The sequence below is a fragment of the Tamandua tetradactyla genome, chromosome 14 (genome assembly GCF_023851605.1).
Source record: "Tamandua tetradactyla isolate mTamTet1 chromosome 14, mTamTet1.pri, whole genome shotgun sequence".
In the NCBI taxonomy this organism is placed as follows: domain Eukaryota; kingdom Metazoa; phylum Chordata; class Mammalia; order Pilosa; family Myrmecophagidae; genus Tamandua; species Tamandua tetradactyla.
In genome coordinates, this window is record NC_135340.1 from 45039407 (window position 1) to 45050090 (window position 10684).

At 34.0% G+C, this 10684-nt stretch overlaps 1 protein-coding gene and 1 non-coding gene across 2 annotated transcripts; both read left to right on the top strand.

The window, feature by feature from the left end:
• The first annotated feature begins 1948 nt into the window (after nt 1-1948).
• On the top strand, nt 1949-2139 carry LOC143656635 (U2 spliceosomal RNA). The gene has a single exon (XR_013162547.1). It is a non-coding gene; the product is annotated as a U2 spliceosomal RNA (small nuclear RNA).
• Nucleotides 2140-5719: 3580 nt separating this feature from the next.
• Nucleotides 5720-6658, top strand: LOC143655069 (olfactory receptor 4K3-like). Its single transcript, XM_077126616.1, has one exon. The coding sequence runs from the start codon at nt 5720-5722 to the stop codon at nt 6656-6658; it is 939 nt and encodes a 312-aa protein (XP_076982731.1).
• The last annotated feature ends 4026 nt before the right edge of the window (nt 6659-10684 follow it).

Sequence of the window (10684 nt, forward strand, 5' to 3'; positions counted from 1 at the left end):
TTGCAAGTGTTCCCTGTTGATTCTGTTTCTCTAGAGAACCCTAACTAATACATCTTGGTACCAGGAGTGGTTCTTAAGGAACAGAATCTTAAAAATGGGTTTTTATGAATGGTTTTCTACTCTGACTGGATTCAGAGACACTAAGAACTCTGATTCCCGAAATCAGAATGACACTCCCAATCCATGGGGTGAGTTGGCAAAGGAGGTAGTCAAAATATCATCATTTGATTCTCCTAATGCTTCACTTGTACGAATCCAGACTCTGGGGGATAATGTTTTTGACACCTTTAGAGAGTTTTGTAAAAATAAGAGTTATAGAGATGTTGGTTTGTTGTTGCTAGATACACTGTCTACATTAAGGGGTGAAAGGGATGGGCTTAAGGCTTCAAACGAGAAGCTTAAGCACCATCTGAAAGATGTAGACATTTCTATGAGTATCCTGAAGGAAAATCTTATTTTCTGTAGCTGTAGACTTGACATCTCTGAAAATCAGACTCAGAATCTTATTGTTAGAGTCATACGTTTTAGTTCTGCACATATTTAAAATCAGGAAAACACAATTATATACTTTTATGTTTACTCAGACATAAACTCCTTCAGTTTGTTTTATTCCTTCTTATATCCTTGAAATTCAATATGGGATAATTTTCTTTTTACAAATAAAAAATACATTTGTGATTTTTCAAATGGAGAGTGTGCTTTGTAGGTCACATTAAAATTGTACAGCATAGGTTTATTTGGAATCACAAAAGGTGAAGAAAATGAAGAACACATAATACTTGAACAGATAATTTACCACAAATTTCTCAAACTGTTGATGTGAAACTACTGAATATTTATCTGACTTATCCTCAAGTTCACTAATTTTGTTCAAATATTTCCCATCTGATATTAAACATATACAATTTTTAATTACACTCTTTGTATTTTTTAGTTCCAAAATTTATAATTAATTCTTTTATAATTTCCAGTTCTCTGCCAAAATTTTCCAACTTATGATTTAATTAACTTACCACGCTATTTTCATTTATTATTAAGTACCAGTCTCTGGATTTTCTGTAGGTCCATCCTTTTATCTGAAGCAGTCTATAGTAAAAAGGCCATGCATTATAAAAATATTCAATAAAACTTTATAACTTCATTAGAGAATGTTGGATCCTTCCAACATCTAGTATTTTCTATTTTGACTCTCATTTTCCAAACTTTGCCATGTGACAGCATTTTTGAAGACAGAAAAGTTCAAGTTTTATATGCAATGAGTTTGAGCCCAGAATAAATCAGATGAAAATATTGAATAACTTATAACAACACTAATGCTAGATATACTTATAGATACATTTTCATATGATGAATAGCTATTTATTTCCCACTTCTGAAAACAATTATTAAGAACAATTACTTCATTAAATTTACAATTAACCATATGGCCCAACAATTGTATACTTAGATATTTACCCAAGTGAATAAAAAACTTACATGTTTCAGTATGTTAAAGCTGCCAGAATGCAACATACCAAAAATGGGTTGGTTTTCTCAATAGGAATTTATTAAGCTACAAATTTACAGTTTGAAAGTTATGAAAGTGTCCACATTTAGGCATCAAAAAGAAGATGCTTTTATCTGAGGGAAGGCTGCTGCCATCTGGGTTTCCTCTGTCACATGAGAAGGCACATGCTAATTTTTGTTGGCTTTCTCTCAACTTCTTTTTGTCCTTGCTTGTTTCTCCTGAGGAATTTATCTCTAAGTTATGTAGGCTTTAACTGTCTTTTATCATCTTCACAAAGGACTCCAGTAAAAGATTAAGACCCATCTTGAATAGGGAGGGTAACACCTCAATTGAAGTAGCCTAACCAAAAGGTCCCACCCACAGTACATCTTCTCCCACAAGAATGGATTAAAAGAATGTGGCCTTTTCTGAGGTACATACCAGATTCAAAGCAGCACATTGATCGCTTCTCGGCCTTTTGGCTAAGATCAAGTGTAGTATCTGTTCTTATTAGTTTAATATCTGATACGTCCTCTATCCGAGGACAATATATTAAATGGATTTTTGGAGCAGGGAGATGGAATAGGAGCTTGCTCCATCCACTCCATGCACCGACCTGGTATTGCAGTACTTCCAGGAATGGTGCACCCCTTCCTCAATTGCGGTATGAGTTGACAGACTTGTCTTTTCCTTCTCTTTTTTTTTCTCCTTGTTGTTTTCCTTGGCTTCTCTTCTTTACCTACGTGGGCTGTCTATAGCTCTGTTTGTGCTTTCCCCCGCCCCCCCCCCAAAAAACAGCACATTGAATAAACCTCACATAATTGTTTATACCAGGTTTATTCTCACTAGAAATAGAAACAATAAAAATGGAGAGTGAATAAAGTGTAGCTCATTGATACAGTGGAATATTGCATAACAATAAAATTACTACTGAACAAGAAAACAGCATACATTAAGATTCATCCTTAAATGCACCATACTAAGTGAAAAGATAATTTTTAGAGGTAGCATATCATATCATTCTATTTTTATGGCCTTCTGAAAAAGACAAAATTATGGGGACAGAAAAGAGAAAAGTGTTTTGCAAACAAAAGTAGTAAAGAAGAATTTGAGAGAAATGAAACTGTTCTATATCTCAGTGGTATGGTGGGTACTGAAATGTATGTGTGTGATTACAAGATGGTAAAGTTAGAAGCTTAAGTTTCACTACATATAAGTTATGTCTGAATAAAAATGAACAAGATATTATAAAACACTTTTCAAATGTTTTATTTATGGAATAAATTCTTGGATTATAAAGGTTTTTATTTTTTTGACATTTGTATGAATGATATCACTCAGCCAAAACACTCATCTACATCAACATCTTTCCCCAGGTACTACTTCTTGTCATTCCTTCACCTACTAGCAACTTGCTTAAAACCCTTAGCTTCTTTTAGCGCATTTTCTCATTTGTAAGTGGACCAAATTATTACTTATATGACATAGTGCCTGAAAAGTGTTTTCTGATAGACAAGTCAAAAAATATGCATTTAATCTTTATATTTCCAGACTGAGAAGGTTACAGACACTAGACACCAAGACATGATAATGGCCAGTAGAGTGAATAAATTTGTTTAAATGCTTTGAAATAAAGAAATAAAATGGATAGAGAAAGAGACTGAAAAACAAATAAAAAAGAAGCTATTTGTTGATATGTGTATTCATCAGTATCAATAGGAATGACAGTAGGATGCAGTTAAAGTTGTTAATAGTTCTTAATCCCAAAAGTAGTAAGAATGGCAGAGGGCAAATGAAGGGGGCCCTCAATATTTGCTCCAAATATACCTAAATTACTTGAATATTCTTCAATTAGACTGTTTTCATATATTATTTCTTAATAAAGTAGTAAATTAGAACATATTTTCCCTTTGTCTTTTCCCCTAATATGGTACTACAACCGATATGCTAATTTTGGGGACTCAGCTCAAGAAATCAAAGTGAGTACTGAGACCTAACTATTCTTCTGAAGTCCCAGGAACCAGAAGTATAAGGTTGACTGTAAATCTTGGGCATAGCTGCAATGAGCCAATGATCAGGTGTCTGTTACCTGCCCATCTATGAAATTTATCTAAGTCCTGTCGGGACTGAAATTGATATTTTAGTCCAATTTTATTACCAAAATTATTTAGAGGAAAAAGGAGAAAATTGTACTCTCTTAACAGAATAATAGAAAAATATATTAAACATCCCTTTACATTTTTGGTAGCATTTTACTGGCCTATTTGAATCCAGCTCTGGGAAGAGTTTATTACTAGATGATGCTTACAGTTCAGGTAATTTTGGAAGCTAAGAGTCCCCAAGGAGTATGATATGAAAACTTTCCAAATACTTGGCTCTATTTAAAACACAGAGCTGGAAAGTTTCCCAGTCAAGAGGGTACTAAATGGAGTGTATATGTGGCATACTAAGGAAGATTCACGCCCACCAGCACTATGAACCAGCACTATTCATAGTAGTATGTAAGTTGAACTTCATCTAAGACTTAAGGTAGAATACAGAGAACATTATCAGTGAACTTTATCTGATTTCATAGATGATCTTTGTAGGGTAAGTATATCCCAAACTCAGTTTGAATTTTCATTTCTAATCCATGTACCTCCCCTACTAATTTAAGACTGAAATGTATTTTTTTCTGTAGCACTTTTTTACCATACAGACTCACTGAGCTTAGAGCTCTGAATGTGTTATATAGTTGATATGCTTACAGAAAATTAAAAACTTTCTCTTTCAACTAATCTCTGGAATTTCAAGGCTCCTTAGAGTTTCACCCACTAACAATATGCACTGTCCTTCTATTATCTTAAAAGTTCCCAGATGCTCCGTTTGGATATTTGTTTTCCAGGACCTCTACCTTATCCTGACAGTTTCTTATTCCTCTTAGATTTTGCTTGATCTATCACCTGTTCAAAATGTTAATTAATGAAGAAAAACCATAGTCATTAATATCAATAGGACTAAGTTCAGTTCAATATGAAGATATTGAAGTGAAAATGGTTTTAGTATAAATCTGAACATATTTTCCTATCATTACTGTCCATTTACATTTGCCTATGGATTACTTCTTCATACAACAAAATTTCTTATTTCAGAAATCTTATTTGTTTGCTTGTCTTCTCAAAACCAACACTCTTACCAGAAGTAATCTCAAGCAGGTAGCTTATATAGGAGGCTTTGTTGTAAAGTAGACCTCCGTTTGTATTCTAGCTCTGCCACTTTATGGATGTATTACTCGGGAAAGTTAAGCTTTCTCATAAATAAAATGACAATATGTTACAATTTTTTAATTAGTTAATGTATTAAAAGTATTTATATATGTATGCATTTCTAGACATCTCAATATAAACATAAAATTTATATTTCTCCCAGTTCAGTCAGCAGTAAAAGTAACATTCTATGTCTGTTATCCAAGCTATTCTTTAAAAAATTAAAACATTCTTTTCAGTGAAAGCCAAGGGCCAGCCAATTTATGCTAATAATTGGTAATTCTCAGGCCAAGGAATAGGTGGTTTTTGGAAATATCTTCCATGAAGAGATTCAAAATGCAGGAAAATATGCAATACTAAGAATGTGCAGTCAGCATTGAAGATCTGCTTTGGAACATAAGAATCATTTCTCAGATCACTTGGAAGAAATATTTCCTATAGTTTACAGTAGACTTTGATTCCATTCTGTCTACTCTTAAATTTCTGATTAGCAGTAGGACTGTTTCTGAGAAGTATGTCTTGGATCAAAATGTAGCTTTAGATTATGGACCAGGTTCATCTTTGGTAAAATAAAGGAATACAAAATATGCTTTAGAGCTCTACATTCAAGATATTTCATTCTAGTTCCCTGCAGGAGAGAAAGATGTAAGGCTTAGAAAAACCGTTTATGGATTGTATTGCTGCACATTTTAAATCAGAATCATTGTCTTCAAGATGCATAAGAATTGAACTTCTTTAGGGTAATGTTTTGGTCTTCCCTAACAAACTTAGGTTAGCTTCTATTCTTGAACATACGGTTGTACATTTTTGTAAAGTCAAGAAACATTTATTTTCAGTTTTGAGCTTAGTACAATGTTAAGATTTAAATTTTGCATATGAGAAGTACTGATATGTTTTGTAATATCTGAATATTAAATTCTGCTTTCCATTATAGAAGTGCTTAGATCTTCTCTTTCTCTTTTTGACACATTGAAACCAACTGGACTAAATGGAAGAAGTGAACTTATCTGTGGTGACGGAGTTTATTTTTCGTGGACTTTGTAAGTCAAAGGAGCTGCAGACTTTCCTCTTAGTGCCATTTTCTATACTCTACCTAATGACCGTGGTGGGTAACTTTCTTGTTGTGTTCTTAATCATAACTGACCCCCATCTCCATTCCCCTATGTATTTCCTCTTAGCCAACCTCTCCTTTATTGACCTTTGCCTTTCTTCAGTCACTACCCCTAAACTTACCACAGACTTCCTAAAGGATAATAAGACCATCTCCTTTGGAGGCTGCATGAGTCAGATCCTCTGTGTGCATTTCTTTGGGGGGGGTGAGATGGTGCTGCTCGTGACAATGGCCTACGACCGTTATGTGGCTATATGTAAACCACTCCAGTACTTCATCATCATGGACAGAAAAAAGTGCATCTGGCTAGTTTTAATATCATGGATCATTGGCTTGGGACATGCCATGAGTCAACTGGCTATGATTTTGCACCTACCTTTCTGTGGACCCAGAGTAGTGGACAGCTTTTTCTGTGATATCCCTTTGGTGATCAAACTAGCTTGCACGGATACTCACACTCTGGGCATATTGATAAATGCTGACAGTGGGTTCTTGGCCACAACTTGTTTCATTGTCTTGCTGATCTCCTACACCTACATCCTATTAACTGTGAGCCTAAAGTCTAAGGATGGGGCCTCCAAGGCTCTCTCCACCTGTACTTCCCACATCACCGTGGTGGTGCTGTTCTTTGGTCCCTGCATCTTCATCTATCTGTGGCCACTGAGCATCACCTGGGTGGACAAGTTTCTTGCTGTGTTTTATACAGTAATCACACCTCTCCTGAACCCAGCCATTTACACACTGAGAAATAAAGAGATTAGGAATGCTATAAAGAGATTCATAAACCAGCATATGAATTCAAGGGATGCTTTTTAGATTGCCCATTTACCAGAAAGTCCGTGTGTCCTGTGCAATTTGACCACACTTTGGTTTTTAAAGTGAAATGAAATGATGACTTGTTAAACTCTGAGTGTTCACAGAAATATTGTTTCTCTTTTCTATTATAAATTACATGCAAAAAAGGCAACCTTTTTTTTAATTGGACCCTAAGGAGAGTAATAATTCTGAATACATATTCCTTTGTTAATGTTCAAAGATTACCAAATAAAATGATTATTATGATTACTACCATTTCTTAAAAACACTATGTTCCTACATTCTGCTATGCATTTTACCTAGATTATATACATATTTAAAAATAATTTAGAATTATTGATAATTGTTCCCATTTTTGGTTAAGAAAATGCATGATTTTTCCACTCTAACCACAGCTTAGCTGCAGAGAATACTAAGAATATTTGAATGATCTGTTTTTGGAAAAAATAAAATGAATGAATCTAACCATAATGCTATCGCCTTGGTACTCCACAAACTTATTTCCTTTAATTCACATTTTCAAGACTTGACCACTTATTTAAAGATACAGTTATCTTTGAAAATATTTCATTCAAGACAGGGGTAGAAGTTTGTAATCCTTTTTTCTCTCTTAGTGGTAAAGATTTTTTAATTGTAGCTTTATTTTACGTAAAACAGTGAGAAAAGGGAGGCATGTGAATGGAGAGAGATGCTTTGCTTCAATGCAAAAAGAAAAAAACGTGCTCATGAGAAGAAAGCCAAAAAGAAACTGTCAAGATAAACAACATGATAGTATTCTTCATATATTTTCTGCAGGGCCCAGATAGGCTGCATGGCTGTGGATTATATACCTAACAAATTTTCTGCTTTTCATGAAGCCATCACCTCATACCAATAAAACAATAACATAAATACATATATTTACATATGTATATAATATTTGAGTATTTTCAGAAGGAAATGCATCCATTTGGTATTAGTGGAGTGATTAGCCAAATCTGTTTATATCAGCATTGTAAGATCTTTTAAAATTAAATTGTCTTTGCAATATTGCATACTCTATTCTGTATGATGATGCATGTCATTTTCTGAATAAAATTTTATTCATGAATTGTATTTGCCAGGACTCTCCAGAGAAAAAGTAGAGGTTATGCATTTATGCACATAAATATTAAGAGATTTATTTTAGGAATTGGCTTAGGGAGCCATCGGGATTGGCAAATCCAAATTCTGAAAGGTTGAGGGTGCTGATAAGGTTGAGAACTCTGATGAGGTTGGAACTCTGATGAACGTTTAGATGAATTCCCTAAGAGAAAATGACTGACAGATGTAGAGATAGAAATTCTTTCTGATTGCTGAAGTGATCAGTTCTCCAGCTAAGGCCTTCAACTAATTGGATGAGCCATCTTTCATTGCAGAAGGCAATCTCCTTTGTGATTATAGATTAATCAGCCATAGATGTAATCAACTGACTAACAATTTAAATCCTCAAAATACCCTCACAATAACAATCAGGCCAGGGCTTACTTAGCCAAACACCTGGACACCATAATTTAGCCAAGTTGACATATGAAATTAATAATCATATGAATCTTTTAAGAACCTAACTTCTAGTTCTCATGAATAGAAGAAAATAATTATTTCTTGTGACTTCATCCCTGTACTGAATCCTAAACATTTAATTATGACAAATTAATTTTTATCTCTATAACAATAAATTAAAGGGCTCATAGTTACAACATAACTAATGTAACACTTTGTTTAAATAATCATAGTTTTTATTTTTAATTTTTAAAATATAAAAAAATAAAAGAAAACTTTATCAATATGTTTGCAAAAAATTATTTCCCCACACCAGATTAATAGAGAAGCATCTTTCCCACCTATCTACAGATGTTCATGTGGCATATGGTGACTCCTCAGAATATTTTCTGATGCAGTATTCACATTAACATTCCTTGAGGCATACCTGCAATGATATTAGCCACCATATGTTCATAAATTATTTGAAGCTTGCATATTAATTCTTTGCACATTTCTCAAAGAATTTGACATAACAACACCCCTTCTTGATTGAAAACTTGCAAAACTGGTTAACTGGTACTAGGAAACTATGAAAGGTACTGTCCATCTAGTTTCTAAGCATTTCACTCATCAGCAATTCAATATAATTCACTTCAAAGTAAACCATGATTCAAAACCAATAACAATGCAAATTAAGAAAATATTTTGAACTGAATGCAAATAAAAATACAATATATAGACTATTTGAAAGGTTCAGTTACAACCATGCTGTAGGAAGGGTATTATAAATGCATTTTTTGTAAAAGAAAGGCTGCCTATTAGTGATCCAGATATCCATCTCATGAAAATTAACCTAAAGAATGTCAAAGAAAGAGAATAATAAGATGAAAACTTAATGAAATAAAAACTTATTATTGAAAGGCTCAACTAAACCAAAGTTGGTTCTCACAAAAGTCTAATAAAATTGATTATACCTAAGCAAAACTGATCAAAAAGAAAATTAAAGAAAAACATAAATAACTGATGTCAGCAATGAAAAATGAAGCATCTCTATAGATGCTACAGTCTTTAATATGATTATAAAAGTTATTCTATTCAACTTTATACCAACAAATTTTAAAAGTTGCCTGAAATTGTAAAATTCCTAAAAAAAAAAACCAGTTGCCAAAAAAAAGAAAATGTTAGTGGTACTACATACATTAAGAAGTTGCACCCAGGGCGGGCCGCGGTGGCTCAGCGGGCAAAGTGCTTGCCTGCTATGCCGGAGGACCTCGGTTCGATTCCCGGCCCCAGCCCATGTAACGAAAACGGAGAAACAAAATACAATAAAACAAGAAAATGTTTAAAAGATGTTTCCCTTTCTTCCTCTCTTCCTTCCTTCTATCCTTCCTTCCTTCTCTCTGTCTTTCCTTTAAAAAAAAAAAAAAAAAAAAAAAAAAAAAAGAAGTTGCACCCATAATTAAAGCATATTCTGTTCCATTCAGTGTGCTTTAGCTCAAAACCTTCTACTCCACTTTCTGATGTTGGAGCTGGGACTTTGCAAGCCACATTTCTATTTCCCATCTGGTTCCAGTTTACGCTCTGATAATAGGGCTCCTAAAGGGAAACTGCAAGGTTTGAGAAAGAAGGATACTCCTTCCTGTCTACTTCCTGTGGACTTTCTGTGTGATTTGTTGTGCCTCTGAGCACCACCACAGCCACCTATTAGCAATTCTTCCTTCCTATGATGGCAGATGATTTCAGGGTTGTATTTCTGCCAACAGTTGCAAGACTAGCTTCATTGTGCCCCATAAGATAACAGCACCAACACACTGGTACCTTATCTTCAAAATCCTGGATCCTGGATCTATGATGACTATCTTCTGATTCAGAGAAACAAGCAGCGGCCAAGATGCACTCCCTCCAAAGAGGTCTCAGTTTCAGCTTCACAGGGTTCTTCCTTTAAATTACTAAGTTTCATTATTTCCAACCAATTCCCTTAGATTCCCAAACCCTAAGTATGGTACTGCTTCCTACAGTTGTTACCTCTGTGATAATTTAAGAGTTCTTTTTAAAATTTTTAAGTACCTAGTTAAAAACTTTATAGCTTTTAGATCCTCATCCTGTCAATATACCCTGTCTATTCATTTAATTGGCACAGTTTCTCATTGCTGAGAATGCTGACTGACACAACTCAGCACAAAGTATATGCTTAAGTGGCTGCAGTAGTGAATATTCCAAAATATTTAAGACAGTGAAAAGAAATATTTTAAATGAACTGCTTTTCCGAAAAGATTTTTTCACTAAAATAACATTTAAAAAGTCAGATTATCAGAAATATTACCTACCATCAAACTTTGTTAATAATTCAAAAGATACAGATACATGTAAGACTCAGGAGATGCATGGAGAATACTGAGACTATCTACTAACTTCCCAAGTGTGCTCTATCTAAAGATTCGCTGTAAAACAAATATAACAGAAGAAGATTAAAATGATGTTTATATGGAATTTTTTATGGAAATTCATCATGACCATTTCTTT